The sequence below is a fragment of the Urocitellus parryii genome, chromosome 11 (assembly GCF_045843805.1).
Source record: "Urocitellus parryii isolate mUroPar1 chromosome 11, mUroPar1.hap1, whole genome shotgun sequence".
Lineage (NCBI taxonomy): Eukaryota > Metazoa > Chordata > Mammalia > Rodentia > Sciuridae > Urocitellus > Urocitellus parryii.
Window position 1 is genome coordinate 21033857 of NC_135541.1, and position 26037 is coordinate 21059893.

The following is a 26037-nucleotide window of genomic DNA, read 5'->3' on the forward strand; positions in this document are numbered from 1 at the left end:
CTGCTGGGAGGTGGTTGGACCTTTTGGATGTGAGACCTAATGGAAGGACATTAGGTCACTGAGGGTGGGCCCTTGAAGGGGATTTGGGGACCCTGTCCCTTCCAATCTTTTTGTTTCTGTGGCTGCCATAAGGTGAGCAGCTTCCTCTGCCACATGTTCCCGCCAGGATGTACTGTGTCACCACAGGCCCCAAAGCAATGGGGCTCATTGGTCATGAACTGAAAACTTTGAAATCCTTGGAGCCAGAGTCAAACTTCCCTCTTCTGAAACTGATTCACCTTGGGACTGCGTCACAGGAGTGGGAAGCCACCCAGTTGCCACTCCCCTCTGCCCTTCGGCTCCTCTGCAGGTTCTGCCCTGCTCAGTTTCTGAGCCAGCCCTGGCAGGGGATGGTAGATGGGGTTAGGACGCCAAGCTGCCATCCCTCCTTGTGACCACACTCGGTGATGTGATTCTGTCGTCCCTCCGGTTACTGAGGTGGAATACATTTTTCTCACCCCCTGACTTTGGACTTGACCATTGGAATTTTGGAGGCCTTGACCTGCCAAAGGCTTAGGAAGCAGATTGATTTTTCCCTTTTGCATCTCTGTCACCATTGTGGGAAGACAGGACTAGTCCTAGGAGGATGAGAGACACATGGGGCAGAGCCAGCTGGCCTAGGTGGGTCTGGCCCACATTAGCTGACCTCTTGCGGGCAGGGTAAGCTCAGTTCTGAGAGTTACTGAGGGATAGGGCTTGGCTCCGGTGGGTACCAAATGCATTAAATATGGCTTTGACCCTGTGATTCAGTCAAGTCCACAGCTCATCTGGACTGTGCCACACATGGCAGCAGAGCCAGCTCTCCACAGTCCCTGAGGCCACTCCTCTGTACCCATCAAGCTCCTTTGGCTGGGCTATCCCTGTTTCCCAAGGAATTCTCCTGGCCTCAGAGGGCTTCGCCCCATCTCTGGCTATATGCCCAATCCCAGATCCCCTCCAGCTAGCCCAACAGGTGGGTACAGCCATGCTAACACCGACACCCAGCCGTGGTGAAAGAACTGGGACCAGCTACCTCTTATGTGCCAGGCCTGGGTGCCCTACAAATTCTTTACTTAAATCTGCTTCCTTGGCTCCCCTCCACACCCACACACAATTCCTCAGCACATTCTTCCAAACACATCACCAATGTAACCACTGCCCATAGCCTTCTGCCTCCCTCCCTCTGATACTGCTCCCCTTGTAGCCCCATCCTCCCACTTTCCACCCTGGCCTCCTTGGAGTCTACCCTCAGCACAAGAGCCTGAGGGATCCAGTTAACACAAAAACCAGCCCACACTCCATCTCTGCCTGGGGCTCTTCAGCAGTGACCCCTCTCTCCTAGAGTGAAAGCCAACATCTTTAAAATGGCCCGTGAGGACCAATGTGCTTTCCTTGTGACCTCTCTGGCCTTTCCTTGACCTCGATCACTCTTCCTCAGCCTCATAAGCCTCCTTGATGTTCCCACAATGCTCCTGGCATATTGCCTCAGCCTGCCAGTCCTCTGGAATGCTTCTGCCCGTGTATTTGAATGACCTGCTGCCTTTTCCCTGAAGAAATCGTGCAAAACCCACTTCCTCCTCGAGGTTCTCCCTGACCACTCCATTAAGTTGACACCTTCAACTCCCACACCCCCTTCCCCCTCCCTACTTAGTCTCCCCAACTTTCTAACATACTCTATTATGTACTGGGTCATTTTTTTGTCACCCACATTTGCAAAGTAAGCTCCACAAAGTCCAGAACTTTGACCCAAGACTGTCTCCTCAGTGCCTAGAAGAGCACCTAGTGCAGACACGGTGGGGCCTCAATAATCAGTTCATTTGGTCCTTTTTTCAAAATCTTTTACCTGTAATTATTGTATCTACTTGATAGAAAATAAAATTAGGGTCCACAGTGGTTTGGGTGACAGGCTGTAGGACATACAAGCAGGAAGCAGCTGTGCCTTAGGCTGAATTCCAGCTTCTTTTCTGTGACCTGTCCCTGGAGCAATTCCAGGGGCACCCTTGACCTTCCCCAGCATCTGCTCCTCCCCAGCTCAGGCCCTGAACACTCAGGTGCTCACAGTAGACTTGAAGAAACACACACCCATCTTGAAACCAAAGCCCACAGCAATCAGGGAGAACCCCCATTCTGGCTAAAGAAAAAAATTTGCCAAGGGTTTGTTCTCCTGGTAAGTCACTGTCTAAGCTGAATGCCTGATAAAATTCAGTTACTACCAGAGTCCTAGCCTCCCGGCGTGCATTCAAACCTCTTTTATAAATGTGTATTGCTCTCTGTGTGTAGCCAGCAAGAAAATTTCCAATGAACACTAACGTGGACCCATTATCAAACAGAGGGCATAAGTAGGGAAACATACATTATTCAAACCTGGCTAATACTGTGTGACAGGGGAAGCATCCCTGATTCAACCATCTCCAGGGGCACTGGAGGAGCCCAGCCCCACGAGAATAGTTCAAGTTCTTGGCCCTGGGGACCCCTTGGGGGGGGGGCTGGACAGGAATGGGGCAGGATCTCTGTGATTCATGTAGCCCATATGAGGTCAGTCTGCAAAGACGGCTCAGGAACTCCTGACCAAGAAGTAGGGACAGAGTCAGAGTTTTCATTGTGTCCTGTCTTCCATTCTAGGGTCCAGTGGAGGGAGGGGGATGTGCCACAGATGCCATTCCCAGTGGCACTGGCTGCTCAGGATTTCCTGGTGGCTGTTGATGGGGACTGTAAGATGTGGTAGGCAGGAGAGGAGGTGTTACCAACAGGGAGCCCCTCTTCCTCTCTTCTCAAAGTTGTACTGAGGAAACGCTTCCTGTCCTAATCCCCTCTGGAGGCCCAGGAAAGAATCCTGATTTCTGTGTGATTCTGTCCCCTGATCCCTCCCCGGGAAGGCCTGACAGTCTGCCGGCTTGGTGCCTAATACTCATTGGGTTGCTTTTAGTAGGGGATGATATCATCACGCCTCCCAGGCTGGAACTAAATTCTGTTTTTCTTCTTTCACTTCCTGATACTTACTATGGGATGGAGCTTGTCAAGGTGATGAGAATTAAATAAGGAACCTGAAAAGCTACTGGGGGCCTCTAATTTACATATAAACTTTGTGACTGATTTTTCCTCACTTGCATGGCCTTTGGCTACTGCATGATCATCAGAGGCACCTTACCATCCCATGGATAGAATTCTTGTTCCCATGTCGTTAGCCTGGGAAACGTAGGGCCCATGGCTCTTAGGGTAGAGGTTTCTGATTCCAACAACACAATCTCTGAAAGACAGACATCCAGGGCCCAGCTGGCCCAGGCCAGGCTCTGGGGAGGTGTGGCCCACTGTGTGGAAACGGACAACTGGGTCAGGAAAGTGGATCTAGGCAAGACTCACATCACCAAGGACATCAGCATTAAGAGAGTGCCTCCAGATGTTGGGGCCTCAGTTTGTTTTTTGAGCAATCCTAGGGAAGCAGTCACACCTGGGATTGTATCTAGTGCACTTTTTTTTTTTTTGAAGTCTGCCCAGGTGGGTGGTGAGCCATTGGGGATCATGGAGAACCCACAGTAAGCTCACTGATGAGCAAGCTTGGCATTTCAAAGTGGACAAAGTGTGAAGGATCAGAGAAGAGGGCAGGTCTCCCTCTAGAACTCCAGAGTGCACAAATGACAGACCCAGTCAGAAAGGAAGGTGACGGGCATCACAGTAGATGGACAAAACAGCAAGAACCTACAGAATTGATGGGACGTATTCATTCAGGTTGTACATTCATTCACTTGTGGGGTGTCACTAGCTTCATGCCAATGATACTATTGAAACACTGGTCTCTAAAAGGAATTGATCTTTCTTTAATGACCAAGGCAGTGGAGACCAAATGGAGCCCGGAGCTGGCTTTATGTTTCTGGCTACACTGGAATTTACACCCCTCACTGCACACATATCCATGCACTCCTGAGCATTCATGTCCACGAGCCCCTTACACTACACATTCATGCACACATGAACACGTGGCTACAAATAATCACATACAAAATGCAAGTCACACACATATTCGTGCTTTTCCCCCACAGGTGAACCCAGTCAGGACTCCCAGGAGAAGCGTGCTGGCTCTAACTGGTTGATGGAAATTTTACTAGGTACATTCATCTCCTCTGAGTGATAATGACTACAGGAGACTGCCAGGCGGCTCCATTCATTCTTTATATTCTGCTTAATTACAAGACATTTCCCCGCTGTTGTAAAGGTTAGCGGGACACATGGTACACATTTAGCTAGAAGAATCTGGCAATACAAATGGCTCTCGAGTCTGCAGCATGAGTTATTGGGCTGATCTAACAGTCGACAAGGACCCATTAGGGCACAGGGAGGCCTGACCTGTCTGTCCCCAGAGTGCTAGGAAACAGGAGTTAGATTCTTTGTCCCAAGGGATTCAGATTTCCCTCCCCAAGGAGGAGTCCCTCCACTACTTTGGTCACCGTCCAGTGTCTGCCAAATGGTATCCTGCCTGCTGAGCCAGCCCTTACTCTCCCCGCTGCCCACTCATTTCTCACATCCAATTGGTTCACCCTTAGAAAATTTCTCCAACATGCATCCTTCTTCCAAGGGCCTAAACCAATTCTGCCTAAACTCATCCTCTTTTGCGTGAATTTCTTTTGTCACTCCCTCTAGCCCACGTTTTAAAAAGTTGCAGAGGGTGATCCTTGGAAACCTGAAATCCAATCTCCTTTTCATACTTGCAAATGTTGTCTGCCTGTCCTGCCGTCAATCCCTCTTGTTGCCACTGAGATTGGCTTCTGCCACAGGCTCTCCACCCACCCTGAGGATGTGCTTCGATTACCCACAGTGCTTTGCCAGGTGAGGCCAGCATTGGGAACACTGGCTACTAATTTCACTCATATTTATGCCACAGATATAAAATTGACGCAGATGCCTGTGATCTCATGTGTCAAGGTGAGGATCTAGCAGGGGCTGCCGCCATTCATTGCCAACTGGAAGAACAATGACCCTTAAGCAGAGGTGGGGAGCTTCAATGTGAAAGATGGCGTGTCTGCAGCCAGATCAACTGACTCACGGAATAAATATAAAACTATGGACACCTGACTTGATCAGGAAGAGGCCGCACTACTAGCTACTGTACTGGCATATCTTATTGCCATGCAAGGCTTAACGACGATTAGCCAAGGTGTCCATTCAGTGGAAGCCCGGCCAGGGGTGAGGCTGCATGTCGATGCTGTAATTATAAACTTTAGAAGCAGCCTAAACCTGGGACACCCCCTGGGGAGACTCTCAGCTTGCCGCCATGTCTGCAAATGGAGGCAGGAATTAGCAGCAGTATATCTGATGTCATCTCAGAGGTTGGAGACATGTCATCATAGCCAAGGACAGAAAAACATAGAATGTTAAATGAGAACTCGAAGGCACAGAGATGGATCAACATTACAACTGTAGCTACTCATATGACACATCCAGAGTTCAGAGAGAAGAACCCTAGGATGCTTGGGATTTCCAGGCCCAGTGCATTGTTCTCACTCTTGAAATGGCCAATGACCACAGGATGCCTCTCAGATTCGCTGGAGAGGCTTTGGAATAGGATAACAGTTGGCTTGTAGGTGATGGTGGCTCAAGCTCCTAGTTTGGGTGACATAAAAAGAATCATCAAAACTATTGCTACTGATGATCTGGTGCTATATGCTGAAGGACTTAGGGAAAGCTGGAGAAGCTATCATGAGTAACAACAATGTCAAGTTCTTGAGATGTAAAGGTGACAAGACTCAAATGGAGAAGCCTATGCAAGAAATCAGCGAGCCATTAGAGATCACCGCTGTGTCCACGAGGAGGGAAAATAATGAACATCTGGCAAAACTTGAGATGTGGTAGCTGTGCCCAAGATTGACAGGACAAGGGGAGAAGAAAACCAAAGGCTACAGTCACAGATGGCTGGTGCCACAGGATCTGCTATGGAAAAACAGAGGTCATTTGGGGGCCTGGGTTCATTCGGTGGATTCACTGCTCCAGCTAACGAAGAGCAAAGAATTGGCACAGAAATCACTAGAAGAGCCTCCCAAATTCTGGCAACCATTGCTAAGAAGGCAGGTGTCGAAGGATCACTGATAACTAAGAAAATTATGCAAAGTTACTCATGAGTTGCTAATGCACCATGCTTGAGATTTCTTGAATATGGCAGAAAAGAATAACCATCGTCCCCAACTAAGGTTGTAAAAGTGTCCTGTTCGGGCATGGTGGTGCACACCTGTGATCCCAGAGGCTCGGGAGGCTGGGGCAGGAGGACTGTGAGTTGCAAGCCAGCCTCAGCAATTTAGTGAGGTGCTAAGCAACTCATGAGACCCTGTCACAAAATAAAATACAAAAACCAAAAAAAAAAGGGGGGGGCTAGGAACGTGGCTCAGTGGTCAGTGTCCTTGGGTTCAATCCCCAGTACCAAAAAAAAAAAAAAAAAAAGTGTTCTGAAGGATGCCATATGGGGTGGCTTCTTGGTTAGCCATAGCAGATCTTGAAGCCACTGGAATTTCTAACAAAAAGGATTCTTGCATAGTAGAGGGGCCATGAGATAGGGAATGGCCTGTTCCTTTCCCTATAGTCAGATTGTCCTTATTGGTGGCCTTCATTAACAACTTTAGAGAATTTGGCTGGAAAAAAGGACTAGAGGAAAGATATTGAAGGGATTCCCTGCAGCCATCAATTACTGGTTTCAGGGACTGAAATGCTGTGCTCTCTCTCACCTGTCCTCTGTCTGGCCTGACTCAAATGTTACCACCTCCCTGTGGCCATCTCTCCAGCCCTCTCTGGAAGTCACTGTCCTCCCAAGACTTTGTTCAGGAGCGAAACCTTTATCACACTGCACGCCATGTCCTGTCTGTCTAGTCCTGGCCCAGGAGCTCAGATGTCTGCCTGCAGGGGCTGACGCAGAGCCTGGCACACAGAAGGTTCTTGATATCAGTTTGATGACTGGAAGGTGGAAAGGCCAACTGTTAGAAGGATGTGTGTTTTAAAATTCATTTCCTGACAAAAGGGTGGGTCATAGGGTTTCCATATGAGGTGTTCCCCAAAAGCTCACATGTGAGACAATGCAAGAGAGTTTGGAGGTGAGACGACAGGGTTGTCAGAGCCTTGACCTAATCAGTGCATTCAGCCTCGGATGGGGATTAACTGGGTAGCTGTAGGCAGGTAGGGTGTGGCTGGAGAAGGGGCGACCTTGGGCGTGCACCTTTGGGTTATATATTTTGTCTCTGGAGAGTGGAGCTTCCTGTCCCTCTCTGTTTCCTGGTGTGATGTCCTTGGCCACTTCCCCCCTCCACACTCTTCGGCCATGCTGTCCTGCCGCCCCTCTAGCTCAGAGCAACAGAGCTGGCCATCTATGGACAGAGAATGCTGAAACTGAGGGGCCCCCAAAAAACTTCTCCTCTAAGATTGTTCTCATCAGGTCTTTTGATATCAGCAATGCAAGAGGCGGATGAAAGCACACCTGAAATCTGGGGAGCAGTGCAGGGTTTGGGGTCTCCACCTGGGTCACAGACTTGTTACCTGGACTGGCATTTCGCTTTGTGGCTACCTGGCCCTGGAGACCCGAAAGCTTGAAAGTAGGCTGGAAAGAGTTTGGCAGCTCAGCAGGTCAAGGGGGAGGACAGGAGAGCCAGAGCTGGGACAGGGGAGCCCCAAGGAATTGTCTCTGGCTGGAGGCTGCAGGTGAGCCCTGAGCATGAAGGCCGCAAGCTCAGGTGGAAAACGTGGGACCACGAGGAGCCTCATGCATCTCAGTCAATGCGAACTGTTTTCAAATGGGAAGTCTAGTCTTCGGGCCTTTGAGATGTCTTCCGCCCCAAGGCATTCAGAAGGCAAAGGAGACAATGGTTTTCATCGAGGAATATCTTCTATGTCTCACTACCAAAGTTGACTTGGCAAGAGAGGCAGAGAGAGGAAGAGCAGGGTTGGGCTGGGATTGGGGTGCAGGGGAGGTGAAGCACCAGAGGACGATCATCAGGTCCGAGTGGGAGGCAACAGGCAGGTGTCTGGGGAGGAGGCGGCAGCACTAACCCTCACGCTCTCCCTGCATAAGGTTTCACCATACAGAGGAAGTCAAGGTGGTTGGTGGGGTATGATGTCAAGGGTTCTGTTTCCTGAGCACCTACTATGTGCCAGGTATTTTGCCAAGATATACTTTTATTTTCAATAGCTCTGTGACTTAATGACACTCCCTGTGTACAGATAAGGAGGGTATTGATGGGACTATCCTCCTGCCAGGGAAGGCCCTCAGCAGGTGTGATTATCAGTCATCACTGAGTGCATCTAAGAAGGGCTCTCCTCACCATCAGTCCTTGTAGGCTTCAGGAAAAACAAACAAAAAAAAAACCCATAAGAGCAATTAATACCCTGAGAAGGACTGGCAAGATTCCTCACCTGGAGGCAAAGAGATCAATGACACGACCTTCCCATGTCTTCCAGAACAAGAAGTAACTTTAAGGTTTCCTTGAAGAACGTGTTTTACGCTTGGGGAGGGGGTTGTGGTCTCAGCTAGAGACCAGGCCCTTCTTCCTTGAGCTGCAGACCCACAGAACAGCCCATTGACTACGAGATAGTCCCCCCAACCCTGACACCCCTATACTAAGCAAACGCTGTCCCTCGTCCCTGCCTCAGACTGTCTTGATTAATAATCTTTGTAATTCAGTGACTCAAGCCACACACCTAAGAGGCTTCCCAAGGCCCTTCTCTCCTTCATCCTCCCCCATCCTCCTGCCACCAAATCCAGTTAGTCCCAAGTCCAGCGTGGCGTACCGGGGAACGGCTCTCCTGGTCTGTCTCCCCCTCACCGTCTCCCCTCCTTCGGGTGAAACTCTGGCCCTGGACCCAGGGTTCTCAAAGACTCCTAACCGTCCTGTGATTTTCATTTTCAAGCACAGATCTTTAATGAAAAGCTCCTCATGTCACCTCTCTTGCTCAGAACTTCTGCTCACCCTTCACCTCGGACGGTGGCGGCAAGCCTGGTTTCCCCAGGATGTCCCCAACTGGACCCCACCTGGCTTTTCAGTCTCAGGCCTCAGTGACCTTCCACCGCTCACCCTTGCTCCAGGTGGCCGGCTGCCTGCAGCTGGGCAGAGCCATTCTGTGAACGGCCGGGCAGTGAAGCCATGAGCTGGAAGGCCACCACCCCCACCCCGAATAATCTGTGGGATTCTTCCTGGTGGCACTGACACAGTCACAGACAAAGCGTAAATGACTGAGCAGAGCTGTGTTCTAAGAGACCTTCTTTAGGGACACTTGAATTTGAATTTCGTACAATTTTCACTTGTCATGAAATATTATTCTTTGATTCTTTTTGACTCCTCGGCTGTTTAAAACTGGGAGACCACTCAGCATGCGGGCATCTCAGAAACAGGTGGAGGGCTGTGTTGGGGCTGGGGTCCGTGCATGCCTAAATTTTTGTGTTTCCTTAGATTTGGCCTTTTTCTGTCTCTCTGGCACCTTTTTGAGACTCACCTTTAAGACTTGGACTTTTTCTTGCTCTCTTTTTTTTTTTTTTTTGGTCTTTTTAAAGTCCCCACAGTCATGCTAATTGCCCCTTTATCTCTGGTCCTAAAACTCTTAATCGACATAATTGCAGCCCTTATCACTCCGCACAGAGTCTGCAGATTGGCATCTGTGCCTCTTTAACCTGTTCTCCTTGAGAGCAGCGAGGGCCCACTGCTGTTCGTCATTCTATGCTGTCACAGGGAGCGTCACATCGTTGCTCGTGGAACCCCATAGCCTAGGTGCTGACAGTAGGGGAGGGAGACTCAACTGGAAGTCAGATCCCCTGGGACCCTGTGCCACTGGGTCTGCACACAAAGTCCCCTGCGCTGTGCCTGGACTGAAAGAAGAATGGGATGTGCTCGGTTGTAGGTCATTTATCTTTTTTTTTTTTTTTTTAATTTAGTTTTTGTTTCCTTGAGGTAGAAAAAAATCCATCAATACAAATTAGGGTTTGGTAATTATTAGCTTGGAAGGACCATAAATCATGTGAGTCTCTAATGCCTAAAGCTGAGCCTGGGTGAAACTGACCCCAGGCTGATGCTTCTCCACCGACCCTCCAGGTCCATGCTGCACACTCCTCCATCGCGCCCTGACCTCTGAGGCTGATAGAGGGCAAAGGAGCCACTGGCAGCCCCACCGTCCTCCCAGGGCAAAGAGCTCAGCCTCTGCCCCCAACTCCTCACTACCTGTTTGGTGGGCAGGTGGGAGCATGGCCAGACGGAGGGAGAGATCCCCGTGGCCCTCCTCCTGCGCTGGCCACACATTCCCCTGGCTCTAGCTCTTGCCACTGGGTCCCCTGTCCCCTCTAAGCCTAGTGGTGGCAAAGACCTGCTGTTTGGTCCTGGGTGGGGACCTTCCCATCCCTATGGGTTCCTTGAACCCCACCCTCACCTGTAAGTTTCCCCTTCCAGAAACCCTTATCGGCTAAGCCCTGAAGCACCACCCAGCCCACCATGTTCCTGCGCTGAGGGCGAAGACCCCTCCTGGGGTGGTCGCCAGTGCTTGCTAAATGCTCACGGTACCTCCTTGCACTAGGCACCGGCCATCTGGAAATCACTAGAAAAGCTAGGTTCCAGGGGAGGATCACGTCTTAACACAATTATCGCATTAACCGTGTACGAATCATGTGTTAACCACGCAGTCACCAGGCACTTCAGGTCCAGACTGACACCGCCAGGGGCCAAACTGGGGCTTTGACCCCCTGAGACCTTGAACCCTCAGCACTCTCTCTAGGGCTGTTTGCTCATCTGTTAAATGGGGCACACACTGACCGCAGGAGCAACGTCATCAATGGTGACGCCCATAACCAAGGAAGCCCCTCAAACATGGGCACACGCTGATACGAAACCCCCGTGGGGCATGTGGGAGGGGCCTGGGTGGAGGGGCTGGGGCCTGACCTCAGTGAGGACATGAGCGATGAAACAGGGTTCTTCAGCTTGAGGGTGTTCCCCGATGCAGACTTGTGAAATGAGTTTAGAGGTTATGAATTTAGCATAAAAAATGGGAAAGAAATGTTCAGGGTCCATCACACTTAGTAAGGGTTAATTGCCCTTGGTGACATTTTCCCCGTAGTTCTATGGATACGTGTGTAAACTGCACTGTGGGGAAAGCATGCATTTAAATGTATGTAAATAGAAATATCATGTGCAAGCTGTGGTGGGGTGAGACAGCTCAACACGGTTAAAGAGCCAACAGTCAAACAGGGAAAGGAAGCCCCTCTCCTGGGTTAACCTAGCAGATGGCCCCGTGATTCTGCGGACGACGAACCTGCGTGCGTGTGTGAGTGAATGCAGGTTTTCCCATTCAGGGGCTGTGTGATCTCGGGCTAGTGATTTCGACCTCTGGGGTCTCCACTGGAAAAAAAAAAAATGGGAACAAAACCACATACACTGCTGCGCTATGGGAGGGACGTATGGGGCCACGCAAGCACGGGTGCTCGGCCCGCGGCCCTGCACGCAGTAGGTATGCAATTCCTGAGGCTACCAGGTCTGCCATCGCCTGACCTCCCTTTGCCTTAACCTACTACAATGACAAACGGAGACACCCCCAGTGCTCCCCACGCCCAGCACTTCTTTAATCAGAAGAAACTGTAACATTCAGTTCTGCTTTTTTCTCTTCTGGAAAACACAACAGAAAGATTCAGACAGGTGCTTCCCTCCCACAAAAGCCCAGCCCGGGCAGAGGACAAGCGTCTCCACGAAAGCACCACAAACCAAATGGGGTTCTTGTTTAATTTTTTTTAGATGTTTCAAAGGTGTCCCCTACTCCAGGCTAAGTGAATGAGGACACTCACAAGAGGTACAGGTTCTGAAGATGACACTTCTGCCTCCAGTGACACTTTTAGCCCAGTTTCTAGCCAGAGAGCTGGAAGCTCCCCAGAGACATTGGAGAGGGGGCTCTGCTCTGCCTCAAGCCACCTCCGGGTGGGACAGAAGGCCCTGGGCTTTGGAACTCCAAGGCCTCATATAAGGCCATAAGTTAATAGATGTCCCGTAGAAATGCATTGTCAAATCTATGAAAACCACCATCAGCCTGTGACTGGTAGCAGTTAAAGGCTCAACGAGCACTCCAGGAGACCCACCCTTGGTGTTGGTAAATTTTGAGTATTCAAGGTTGGAAAGGAAGTCCTCTTCTGTCCCCCCTGCATCCCTGGGTTTCTGGATCACCTCCAGCTGCAGAGAGCTCCCTGCTTCTGGGTTAGCCCGCTCCATTTTCTCCGTGGCTCTGGGGTTAGGAACTGCGTCATTGTTGGCATCGAAATGTGTTTACCTGAAATCTCACCTGCCACTCCTGGTGTGATCTCTTGCTACCTGACAGCTCTTCCCAGATCCGAGCATGTCAGCGACAATGCTCCCTAAAGTGATTTTGCCTGTGTTTTTAATTTACTAGCTTTCTCAGTAAAATGAAGAAAGAATGGAAATGTGGGACACTCCCCAACTTTGTATGGAGGTGGGTTAAAGGTCGATGGATAAGGTGGGGGGGTCCTCTGGCTCCAAGGCTGCAATTCAGGTGGCCTCGGGGAATTGGCTGAGCTTCTCAGCTCCCTTTTCCCAAGTCAGGGGACCATACCTACCTGGCCATGTAATGCTGAGGATCAAATGAGAAGATGCCTGTCGGGGGCCTGCACTGTTTCTGGCTCCTGGGTGGCATTAGTATTAAAGTCCCCATTAGCCTGGCCTGAAGAGGGACAGCACGGGTTACCTTATTCAGAAAGTGTCACTCCCTGGTGCACAAGTCCCAAGGGCAGAGGTGTGAGATGCAGAGATGAGGGGACAGTCCATGGACCCAGTTTGGGGGCAGGGTGAGGCCCAGTACAGACTGTCAGCGGGAGGAGGCCAGCGGCCCGGGCCCTGCCTACCTTGATACTGGGCGCTGAAGCCGCGCTGCCGGTGGTTGCCATCTGCTGTGAAGTGCAGCCGCAGCCAGTTCTTGCTGCTGATGACAGGAGCCGGGAGGCTGGCTCCAGTGAACCTGTGGGAACAGGACATAGCAGGTCAGGGATAGAGCCAGGCAGGATGGGGCAGGCATCCAGGGGTGGCCCTCTCCTCCTGGCCTGCCAGGCTCAGCCCAGCCCGGGAGGAGCGGCAGGGTGCTGCATGGTCCCAGGTGGCCCCCAAGGGCCTGGGGCCTGAGGGTTTCTACCATCTCCAAGGACTCATTTCCCCGAGGGTCCCTGAGATGCCCAGAGCAGGGGGCTGCCCCTTCAGGCCGGGAGCAGAGGGTCAGCACTACCTCCCCACCCCCTACACATTCCACGCCCTTCCTTCCTCTGGGTCTCCGTCCCTTTTCTGCCTGGAGTAACCCCCCCCCCCCAGGTCTGGGACCCTCCTCCTGCATTGTCCACACACCTGACAGGACCCCAGGGGCCCCTTCGAAGCACCCTGGGGAGCCTTCCTCCCCCTCTTGGCTTTGAAGGCACACAGATGTCTGCTCAGATCCAGCTTCCCCTGTGTGACCTGGGACCTGCTCCTTAACCTCTCTGAGGATGAGAACAGCACCTGCCCCAGAGCTGGCGGGATGGGAGGAGACAGCGAAGGGGCAGGCGCCTGGCCCCCAGTCTGGCACACATGAGATCACGCCCTAATTTTTGCCTTCCAGTCCTCTCTGCTACCACAGTTCCTCAGGTGTGTGTCTCCCTGGGATCATCCCGCAAAAGGGTCCGCAGAGCCCAGGGGGAGGCAGCTCAGGTCCTGCAGGAATTTGCTGTGTGACCTTAGAGAAATCACCTAAACCCTCTGAGACTCGGGAACCTCGTCTATAAAGTGAGGACCATCATCAAGGATCCAGTGGCTGCACCCCTGGTGGGAGCAAACTCCAGTACCACCTGCTGCTGTTTGATTCTTTGTCTTGGTCAAACCTAACACTAGGCAGCTCAGGGTCCAGCAGAAAGCAGGTGGCACTGTCACAGGAGTGACTCTGGGGGTCTGATGAATGACTCAAAGATGAGGGCAGGCTGTAGAGAAACCACCAGGGTGGGGACAATATCCTGGGGGACTCCTCTTCCTGGAATAGAGAGAAGAAGAAATAGCCCCAACACAAGGGACACAGGGCGACATGGCAAAACTCTGTACAGCACCCAGGTCTTCAGTGGGCTACAACAGGTGTAGGAAAACCCCATCAGGAGGGAGCAAAGAATGAACTCACTCACTCTTTCCTCCTCAAATCTATTGCTGATGCTCCTGTTGATCTAGTCTAATTGAAAGCCACAGGGAAAAGGGGGTAATTCTGAGGTTTTCCCACAGGCCCATCTCCCCACGCATGGAGCAGGGTAGAGAAAGCCAGGGAGAGGATCTGGAGGAGCAGGAGGCAGAGGTCTGGCCAAGTGGATCTTCATAAATATGTAGTGAACAAAAGACTTCACCAAGGAGTTTCACACCCTGCAAAACTGAATTGTTACTATAATGAAAACGCTGACACACACCAAACTCTAGGAATATAACCCACAGTGCTAGGGTGAGAACTATTATAGAAACCAATTACTGTATTTCACCGGATCCCATTTAAAATAGTTTATTACAGGGTGAGTCATTTAAGTTTTCTAAGGAACCACAAATGATATTGTGGGCTTCTTTTTTCCCCCCAGGCCAAATCCAATTCTATCTCAATGGCAAAGCTTGGAGGCGATTTGCATACAGGAAGCAGAAATAGGAGAATTTTCCTGAATAATTCAGAACCAAAGGCTCTTTACTGCCAAATGGAATGAGGTGGGGTGGGGGTGGGGTGCTGGGGTCTCAAGAGCAAGGTGAGATTAAGGAGGGAGACTGTAACTGGGAATGGGCAGGACTTCCCCAGCCCCTGAGACCAGGTGATGACTTTCACCAGGTCGCTTTAATTTGAGAAACCCTGGGAGCGTCTCCCACCTCCAGTCTCTCCCACACCTTTCAGGCTCTCAGGAATTCTCCAGAGTGTTCATTTCCAAGGTCAACCTCCCAGGACCCTGAGCATCTTTCGTCTGTCCTGCCCCCCCCACCCCCCTCTGCAGGCTTCCGAGCTGAGCATCTGAGAGTTTTCTTGACTTTGACCAAGAATCAATAGGCAGGACCCTCAGCAAACTCAGCCACCCAGATGGTGTCAGACTTTGCTCAAATTCCTGCAATAGGGAGAACCTGCCAGTGTGGGGGACGGCACGGGGACACCGAGAGGCCTCACGCTGAGCACTGGGAGGACGGAGGGGGTACACAGGGTGACTCCGTTCACAGGGACACTGGAAAAGACTCATGGTGGGGCAGAGAGAGGTTGGGGGTGCTGGGGGTCAGGGGAGCAGGTAGGCTGGGAGGGAGCTCAAGAGGGCCCTGGAAAGATTCCATGTCTTAAATGAAATACTAAAATATGGTAGGTACAGCTTTGTCAAAGCCCCAAAGAACTGTATGTTTACAATGGGCAATTTTATTTTATGTAAATTATAACTTAATAGAGTTAACTGAAAATAAAACAAAGCAAAGTGAGTCTTCAGTGGCTCCAATAACTCAGAGTAACTTAGGTTGACCTACAAGGCCTTTAAAAAAGCCAGTTGCTCTCCATTTTCCTGCCTCCTCCTCTTCTATTCTCTTTATTCTTTAGGCTCCAGCCATGTGGGACTCCTTGCTGTTCAAGACTGGCCAGGCCTGCTCCCACCTCGGGGCCTTTGCACATGCTGTTCCTGCTGCCTGCTACTCTTGACTTTTCTCCCAGACCTCCAGCTGCCTCACTCTCTTGTTTCCTCCAGGCCTTTGATCAAATGGCACCTTCTCAGTGGGGCCTGCCTGGTCTGACACCCGCCTGTCTTTTCATCTTGAGCATGCACAAACACACAGGTGTGCACACACATGCACACAGTTCTCTAGTCAAACAGAAGAGCTGGGTCCTGAAACACATGCTGCTCTTCTGAGCTTCTCTGCCTTTACCCTTGCTGCTCTGTGTGCCCTTTCCTGCTGCACCCTCTGGCTGCAGAGAGAGGTAAGGAAACTTCCTCAGGGTCACACAGCTATTCAATGGCAGAGGTGGGATTCGAACCCAGGCCAATCCACTCAGGACCCAGGTACTGAGCCATTGCACTAGAGTGTCACCTACGGGCGAACATGAAGGGAGGGCAGCGGAAGCATTTAGGCTGAATTCCTTTCTGTTCCTATTCTTTCCCTCCTTCTTCCCCACCCCACCAGGATCCTCTTTAATTTTGCTCCCTCTTAGAATCGTAATTAAAGGAGAGAAACACAAAGAGAGATTCTCCCCTTCAAACCTTTCTGTCCACATTAACTTCACTATGGGGGGCCTGGGGAATTCCAAGTTCGCCCAGTAAATTGCTGTTGCAGTACAACATAAAATGTATTTAAGCAATTACACTCAAATTTTTTTTTCTTTTTGGTAAATTGACTTCCGTTAAATGGGGCTTCATTAATGGAATCTGGCTAGGGGAGAATCAAAATAAAAGTCGCTCTGTTTAATGCATGTGGCTGATTAGGGAAGTCGTGGCTCTGAGTTCCTCAGCACAAAGCTCTGAGCCTTTCTCTTGCTAATGTGAAGGCTCAGGGCAGACTGCATGGGGAGCTGTCCATCTCTTCTTAGAAGCTTTTTGTGCAGTCAGGATTTGGGGGTGCTAGGAGACACTCCCCACAGGGACTCTCAAGGAATTGGAGAGAAAGGAGATCCTGGTATCCCTGGAAACAGGCAGCCTCTGGACAAGGTTCCTTCATGAACTGGCCAAACCAGGGTGTGCAAGGGCTCTGAGCTTCCTGGACATGCAGAGTCCCCAGTATCCTGTCACCTCAGATCCCAGCTGTGATGCGCCATTCTCTGTGCAGCATCCACTCCTGGGGCATTGGCATCTGGTTTCTGTGCTCCCCGAGAGCCTCCCTAGGAGATGTCCCCCAACTAAGTCATGCGCACAGCCCAGTCTGACTCAGGGGTGAAGCTTCCAGAATTCTCGTGCTGAGCTCACCCACCCCTCCGTGCCTGAGGATGCTGGGGGGATGGAAGGCAGGGGAGGGAGGCTCTCGCGGCCCTTTCAGTGCTCCCAAGCCCTCTTCCCTTCTCACCAGCCACCAGGGTTGGACAGGACACCAGGGTGCAAGCAGAGAAGCCCTTGGGTCTTGGTAGGTGGTCTGCCAAGGGCACCAAGGTCCTTATGAGACTGGTTTCTGCTCCTGCCCCTGGCCAAGCTACCTCTGCTCCCTGCAGCAAACCTTTGTCATCTCAGTGCTGACACCTGGTCTCAGCACAGTGATTTCCATGATCACCTTCGGACGTGCGACGACGAGCCCTTTCCCAAGACAACCCAAGATGTTAGATGGGTTTCAGAAACTCGTGTAGACCTCTAGGAGGCCAGGCCCTAGGAGTGGGAGCCACAGCTCCCTCAGCTCTGGCCTCCCCCTTGGCCTCCCCAGGCTCTTCCCCAGAGGCACCTGCCCGCACCTTCACGCAGGCAGCCCCTGGAGCCTGGGATCCTGATGAAGACTCAACTCCAGGATCCCTGGGGTGGACGTGGGGTTGGTCGCTGTGCTCTGGACACACTGAAGCTTCCCAGCTCTACATGCTCTTTAGAACACCCCTCCCGGTCACCCAACCCACATCCCACCCTCCCCGGCGCCCCTAGGGCAGTTGTGTCCAGCTCTCCCCACCTCAAGCCTCATAGCCCTGTGGCTTCCCACCGGGGCTGCAGAGACAGCCTCTGGCCTGCCCTCTGCTCCCAGTCACCTTCCACGCTCTGGGATGGTGTCACGATGGAAGAGTTGAGTCATTGTGCCAGAGACAATGACTTGCAAAGCTAAAAATATTTGCAGGAAAAAATGTTGCTGGCCCCACCATAGGAGCCTCACCGACGATCAGGTTAGTGAGTTAAAATTTCATTTCCAAGTACGGCATCATAAAAGTGCGAAACACAGCGTAAATGTTCCATCGTAACGTAAAATGACTTCAACATCCATGTAATTGACAATCGTGTAACGCAGGATGGAGGCCTTTCCTCTGACCCTGGACATGGTCCGCACGGTGTTTACCTCGTGTCCATCACAACCGTAACGACATTCTCCATTTCCAGTTTTGCTCCAGGTCTTTCAGGTAGCAAATATGTATTGAGCACCTACTGTGCGCCAGGCATGGTGCTGGTCCCCAGGGAACCTTGTTCCGGACTCCCCTGTCCCTGGGGGGCTCCTCTAGCAGGGTACAGTACTGAGGAAGCAATTCTTTGCCGAGACGCTCCTGGGTGGAGTCACTCCAAAGCCTCTGATGGAGCTTCCATCGCTGCGACTAGATTCCTCTCACACTCGTATTTCATCAGTTATGTGATGTTTAATTTAAATCACATAATTACAATAACAAGTATGACTGGCACTGACAGAGCTGGCAACAAACCCAACCGATTCTCGGAAAGGGCAAGCCTCAGCTGGCGGGAGCGGGAGCGCACAGGCGCTGTGGGCTGCGGCGGCGGGTGCTGGGGCGCCGTGGGCACCGTGGGCACTGGGCAGGGTGATGGGCTGAGCCTCGGGAGGGAGCGCCAGCTAGTCCCTGGAGCGGCGATGGTGGAGGGGCCGAGGCTGCTTCCCATACACGCTTGTGAGTCGACTGCAGGAATGAATGCAGGTGGTGAGGTGCTGTCAACATCTCACGATGGTCCCCCCCCCCAATCAGAAGGACAAGGACCAGCGAGTCTTCAGCTCTTAGATTTGGGAAAGACTTCAGCGCCTCCCAGGCCCTGTCCCCAGCTGGGTATGAAGCCCAGCAGTCTCGACTTGCCATGTCTCCTACAGCAAGCACTCATCTCCCTGCCAGTTCTCTCTGCCCGCCTGTGCCCACCCCACACCTCCTCTAGCTACCCCTCCTCCTTCAGGAGGACCAGCCCTATCACCGTCACCACCTCCTCAGTCCCTCGGCCTGGATTGCTCCCCATTCTCCCAGCTGCTGCTGCCCCCTCCAGGGACACTCCTCAGAGGTGGGCGCCTCCCCAGTGCAGCCGCAGAGGGGCCTGGGAAGCTCTGTGGGCAAATGTCCCTTTTCTCCCAGAAGAAACTTGATACACTCAACCAGTTATCAGAGCTCCTTCCTGCTCGGGGAGCTCCAGGGAGTCCGCAGGGACCACAGCAGGTGGACGTCTTCCTTCCCGACGCCTGGCTCTCTGGAGGACATGTGTCTGCGCCTGGGAGCGCAGGGGACGGGCTCCAGCTGTGTCTGCCCTGGGGACCAGGGAGAAAGTCCTGGAGGTGGCTCCATGTCACTTTCCCTCCTTTCCTGGAACTGAGGGGCGGTGGGCTTCTGGCCCAGAGGAGAGGAGGCAGCCCTGGTGTGGCAGTGACAGATGGCTTCAGGTCTGAAGGTGGGAATTGGTGGCGCCTGGTTTATGGCGAGTCCTGCCAGTGTTGCCAACTCCTTCCTTGTTGTGTCTCTAGGTTTCCATCGGGCAGTTCACCCTCTTTTCCGAGCAATGGAAGGCTTTGAGGATCAGCCTTCCTTCCTCAATCCACAGATCCTGGAAGGGGCAGCCGTTATGTGATCTTTGGGCGGAAGCTGATTGGATCAGGGTGGTCACCTGACACAAACTGAGCCAATCAGGGCCCCTGACTTGGGGTGACTTGGTGGACACAAGGGCTGAGCACTCACGTTTGATGAGGAAAGGCCCAGTGGGGCTGGCTTCCTGGGGCACTGGGGAAAGGGCCCCAGTGTCACTTCTTCCTCTTCGGTAGCTGCCTCCTCACCCTGACCCTTGTGTGATGTTCTGTGGGCCTGCTCCAGCCTTCACAGCCTGGTGACCACAGGGCCTTGAACTCTACCCTGACCCCCTCCCTTGCTCACTTCTCTGCCTAAATGGAGACTTGTCTAGTTCATGTCCTGTCTGCTCCCGACACAGAAGCAACAGGTTTAGGAAGGATAAGGGCTGAGGGCCAGGCCTCTGGAACTGGACAGTCCTGTATTTGAATCCAGGCTCCACCGTCTGTCAGCTATGTGGGCATGGACATGTGATAGACCTCCTCTAAGCCTCAGCTTCCTCTCTGTGTGATGGGACTCCTCTAAAGACTGTGCTTCTGTCCATGTGTCCAGAACCGTGCCTGACACAGTAGGTGCCTGGTAGGTGTGAGCTGTATTCCACCTTTGCTTAGGTCTGAGAGGAGGAGGCGGGGTCTTACCAGTCCCTTGAACCCTTCCTCCAGAGGACAAGGATTAAGCAGACCCCAGAAAAGTCTAGGGTAGACCCCAGAGAAGTGGGGACAGAACTGTGCTGGATGGAAGGACAGCATGCTCTGTGGTACCCCGAGCAACCGCTCCCCTCTCTTAGCCCCTCCCCCAGCTCCCGCTCCCCAGCCAACCAACTTCCCCTGTTAGTGGCAGATGTGACTTGCAGATGGCTTTGGAGGGGCCGCCAGGCCAGTGTTTGCCTGGCTGTCCACCGCCATGTTCCCAGTCCTCTCTGGGCAAAGGGACTCCTGCACTGGGTGGAAAGCAGTTTAAGGTAGAGGTTAGCCCTGGGGTCTGGGGGGAGCCTGCCCGGCAATCTCAGCTCTGGATTTACTCTTTGGATAAGTAACAGGCCTGCTTTGGGCCAAGCTTTGCTGTCCATTTAATAAGACCACAGTAGCACCGACCACAGGGCCCCTGTCAGGAGGGTGAAGGGGGAGGAGCACACAAACACTCCCAGAACAGGACCTGCCCAGAGCAAGGGCCAGACACACACATTAGTGCTGTAAGGTTCAGGGTGTGCCAGAGTTGCACAATCCCCTCCCCATCCCCTTATTGGGTGTTAGCATCCACATATCAGAGAGAACATTCCATCTTTGTTTTTTGGGGGATTGGCTTATTTTATTTATTTCCATTCATTTACCAGTAAATGTCATAGTAGTATTCCATTGTGTATATATACCACATTTTCTTTATCCATTCATCTGTTGAAGGGCATCTAGGTTGGTTCCACTGCTTGGTTATTGTAAATTGAGCTGCTATAAACATTAATGTGGCTGTGTCACTGTAGTTTGCTGATTTTAACTCCCTTGGATTAGACAAAGGGGGATGGAGGGAAAGGCAGGGGATAGGAACAAATTGGGCATAACTTTCCTATGTACATAGAAGAACTCATCACAATGAACCTCCCCATCAGGCACCACCTCAAGACTGGGATCCCAATTAGAAGAAGATACATTCCATGAATGTGTCAAAATACACTCTACTGTCATTATATCTTAAAAGAACAAATAAGAAATGAACGCTCTGAACCAGGAGTGCCAATGCCACACGTTCCTCTCTGGGCTCACCCCTGCCATGCTCTGCTGGCCTCATTCTCTCTACGGCAGATGGCGGCTCTGTGAGGCCAGGACCATGGCCATCCTCGTCCCTGACTCACCTCTCACCTCCATCATCAGAGAGAACCCGAAGATCTCAGTTCTCATTAGAGAAAACCCGTGGAGGCCCCTGATCAGTTCGGGTGGGCCATGTGCCCATCCCTGGGGCCAGTGCGTGGGTCTCAGGAGGAGCCCTGGCCTGGTGTTTTAGTTAGCCTTTTTATCACTGAGGCCAAAAGACTCAATAAGAGCCACACAGAGGAGTACAAGTTTAGATTTTGGCTCATGGTTTCAGAGCTTCAGTCCCTAGACACCGACTCCATAGCTCTGGAGCCAAAGTGAAGCAGGATTTCATGGTGGAAGGACGAGGTGGAGGGAAGCAGTCCCAACATGGAACAAGGAAGGAGAGAGAGGGAGAACTGTGTTCAGAGATGAAATATAAACCCCTGAGTCATGTCCCTCCAAGAGACCTACCTCCTCCAGTCACACCCTACCTGTCTATAGTTACCACCCTATTAATCCATATCAATGGATTAATCCACTGACTAGACTACAACTCTCATAATCTAATCATTTCACCTGTAAAAAATTACGGCAGTATCTCACTTCTGGAGGACACCTCCTATCCAAAGCATAACAATTGGCGTGGGGACAATTCTCTAAAAGAAGGAATATTCTCAAAAGAAGGGAGAGATATTATGCAGGCCAGTCACAAGATGTCCACGCGGTTGGAAGAGTCAGCGGAATGGGCTGAATGATCTGGGTCCTCACATAAAGCGTGGGGGGTATTCCTCCTGGACTCGGCCTTGTCCTAAACCTATTCTAGACTTTGCTAGAGGTAACCAGTCTTGCCTGCCCCTCTCCATGTTGATCCAATTCCTGTGCCTGGTCATCTGTCCCATTTCCTGTCTGGCTGTCCACAAGGCCATTGGGCTGGGTGGTGACATAACACCCAGCTTTGCTCAGCCTCTGTGGGTACCTCTAGATGCAGGTGAAGTTCTATGGGTCAGTCTACCTGCTGGACCTGCAGCATCCCATGACCAGGAGACAAAGGGACTAGATCTTCCACGAATGAGAACCAACCAGTGTGAGGAAAGACTTGCTTGAGTCCCTTTAAATGTTTAGATTTAGGCCATTTATTCTCCTTCCACCTGTCCACTTCCTGAAGCACTTGGCCTTGTTCCATCTGGTTTCTTCCTCCCTTGGCCTCAGTGTCAGGAAGTTCCAGACTCAGTAGAGGCCAAATACATGAACTGAGGAGTCAAATAAACCCAAATTTGAAGCCACTCATTGCTGTGTGGTGTGGGACAGATACCTCTCTTTCTCTCTTTCTCAGCTTTCAGAGATGATGCTTCTAAACCATTATCATCATTTCATGGAAATACCACGGTTTCTCTTGATTATCAGTTCCTGGCATGAGGTCAATGCCAAGGAGTCTGGGTCTAACTGCTCATGGCCTTGCCCTGCCCCCGCCTGGCTTCTCATAGGCAGGGAGCCCTCAGTGTACATGTGCATCCCTACACTGGAGCCTTCAGTGTATGTGTGCATCCCTGTGCTGGAGCCCTCAGTGTACGTGTGCATCCCTGTGCTGGAGCCCTCAGTGTACGTGTGCATCCCTATGCTGGAGCCCGCAATGTACATGTGCATCCCTATGCTGCAGCCACCTCTCAAACTGCTCGTCACTGGTCATTGAAGAAGCAGCCACACCGCCCCAGCAACTCCAGAACTATTTATTGAGATGTGTGTGCGCGTGTGAGTGAATGAACTGAGCAAATATAAGAGTGAATTAATTGGTGAGCGAATGAGGGAATTAGTGACTTAATGAGTCAGCAAGTGAGTGAGGATGAGTGGGTAAAATTGAGTGGATCCTACTCTCTGCCCCCCATCTAATCCAATAAGCAATGGTGTAGATTTTTCATCTTTATTAACGTAAGCGGGGGTTAGGAATAGCACGGGAAAAATTGCAGACCACCAGCTACACACGAAAGATAATGTGCTCATTTCCTACGGCTGCTTGAGTGAATTACCACCGACGTAGTGGCTTAAGCAACTGGAACTTACTGTCTTACACTTCTGGAGGTGAGAAGTCCCAAACAGATTTATCCCTGGGCCAAGATGGGGTCAGCAGGGCTCCCCCTCTGGTGGTTCAAGCTTCCAGCTTCTAGTGACCACCTTCATTTCTTAGCTTCTCTTTCTCCATTTTCAAAGCCAGTTTAGGACCTTCAAGTCTCTGACTCTGATCCTCTACATCTGTCATCATGTCTTGCAGGATGGACACTCTTGCCCTCCTCTTCAGAGGACCAGGTGACAATTACAGACCCACCTGGAGAAGCCAGGCAAATCTCCCCATCTCAAGAGCCTAGATATAATCTCATCTGCAAAGTCCCTTCTGCCAGGGGAGGCAACAGGTTCACAGGTTTCCGGGATGTGGCTCATTGGCAGGTGATGATCTGACCAGCCATAGACACCTTGCTCAGAGCATAAGTTCAACCAGTGAGTCCCATTCCAGGAGGGAGGACAAGAAGAGGTGCCTGTCCTGGGTACTTTGGTTCTTGTTGTTGTACTTGAGCCCTAGCACTTTGCAGAGCTAAGCAATGCCTGCGTGCCCTTGAATTTGAGAAATCCTTTGACTGTGGTGGGTGGGGTGCAGGGTGAGGGTGAGGGGGGCATATGCTGCTGCAACTGAGGGTTGACTCGGACCCTGAAATTCCTGGAGATGGTGGACATTAAGCGCAGCGTGGCTTAATGCTGGGTGTATATTACTATCAACTGGGAGATTTCTTTTAAAAATACTTTATTTTGAAATAAGAACAGAGTTGCAAAAATAGTATAGAAATTTTGTGTTTATACCTCACTTGATTCTTTTAAGACATCCTAAATAACCGTATAGACTTGGTTGCTCAGAGATTGTTTTGTCCCTGAAATTGAGTTTATTCAATGTTTTTTTTCAGGATTAAGAACTGGGTATGGATCTGGAGGAAGGACACCATGTGGTGAGATGTTCTATTGTGATATCAGAGAAAGTGGGGGTGTGGTGATATCAGGGTGTCCCGTTACTACCACCCTCCCCTTCGACCAGTTGGCTGAGGTGGTGCCTGTTAGCTTCCCCCATTCTGAAGTCACTGTCCTTTTCCAGCCTACGCTGCAGGGGACAGGCAGGCCAGCTGCTTTTACTCCCATCATTTAAATCTGGGCTTTATCATCCACCTCACTACTTCCTACAGACACAGTTGTAAAAGGATTAGTCTTGACCACATTATCTGCTGTAAGGGCAGAGCTAGAGAATTTGAATTCATCTCTGTCTGGCTCCAAGGGCCATGCTAGTCCACTTTGTGGAACTGCCACCAAGGAAAGGGGTGCTCAGGGTCTCCGAGGGGACTTGCCCAGGCAGAATTTTTCCATTAGTAGGTCATGAAATCAGTCTGTGGGTTGTATTGCAAATAACAAAAGAAGGTAGCGGAGACTAACAGACTAGAAAATGAGAGTCTATCACACATGTAGAAGTAGAGTTTGGTACAAGTTATTGTTTGTGTGACCTCCGTGCTTAGCTGCCTTTATCTTTACACTGAGGATAAAAATAGCAGCCCACAGGGTTGTTATAAGAATTAAATGAATTGATACACATACCATAATCACATAGTAAGCATTAAATACACAATAAGCATATATATAAATGAATCATGATGTAAAATGCATTTCTTATCAGACTACAACTGAAATGTTTGTAAATACTAAACTCACATCTCTGGACCAGGGGTCAGCAGATTTGTGACCCCCGGCCTACAGCCTGTTTATGTAAATATAGTTTTATTGGCACATAGTCACAGTCATTTGTATTGTCTATGGTGGCTTTTGAGCCACCATGGCAGATTGAGTACTTGCAACAGAAACTCTAGAGCTCATAAAACTTAATGTATTTACTGTCTGCCCCTCTAGATCACTGTGCCTGCCTGGGGGTCATCTCATAACACACATGTTCCTCCTTAGGCCCAGAAGGCAACTGGTAAAGTGCTCTCTTATGATAGAGGTAGTTCACACTTATCCAGGGGTCACCATGCTCCAGACACCTAAGTGGTTTGTTAGAAGGACAACACACAACGGTCCCCCTACCAGCCAGATCCAAGCAAGTAGGGGGTCTGTAAGGAGGAGAAGGGGGTCTGGCTGGAGGGGGCCCTTAGGGTCACTGGCTTTGAATCTCCAGACATAGGGTGAAGAGAGGACCCAAGAGGGGCCAAAAATGAGGGGGAGCATTAGGTATTAGGCTAAGAATGGAGACACGGGATCAGCGGAGCTTGAGGGGATTCGTGGAGCTTGAGGGGATCTTGTGGGGAGGGATGACAAAAGTACTTAATGACAGGTGACAATCACTGGCTCTTCTGATGAAGGTGTAGGAGCACTGGGCTTAAGACTGGAAATGTGAATCCACGGGGTAAGTTGGATATTAGACAGCTTGAGTTTGGCCGCCGAGGGAGTGCACATAATCACCTGAGCAGGACCCTCCCATTTTGGTTTTAGAGGGTGCTTTTCCCCCGTGGGCAATAGTAAACAAGTTGACCAGGTGTTAAGGAGGTAGGGGTTTTGAAAGAGACTGGGGTCGGGAAGGAGCCAGTCTTGATAGCTTCAGAGTTCAGAGCATGGATGGAAGAGGAGGGCAGGGCATAGGTTTCTGGGATGGGTAGGGGTTCTGTAGGCAGTCCGGGAGGAACAAAGGGATGGCCATACACGACTTCAAAAGGTGAGAGATTAGAAGGCTTCTTTGGCAAGGCTCTAATGCACAATAAAGCCAAGG

The 26037-nt window shown here is 51.1% G+C and overlaps 1 protein-coding gene across 1 annotated transcript in view; it reads right to left on the bottom strand.

Annotated features, from left to right (window-relative positions):
- Positions 1-26037, bottom strand: part of Csmd2 (CUB and Sushi multiple domains 2) — a 540652-nt gene that overhangs the window by 267570 nt on the left and 247045 nt on the right. Inside the window, exon 6 of the mRNA XM_026406835.2 lies at positions 12869-12981. Coding sequence (XP_026262620.2) covers positions 12869-12981 — 113 coding nt within the window. The remainder of the gene's footprint in view (positions 1-12868; positions 12982-26037) is intronic.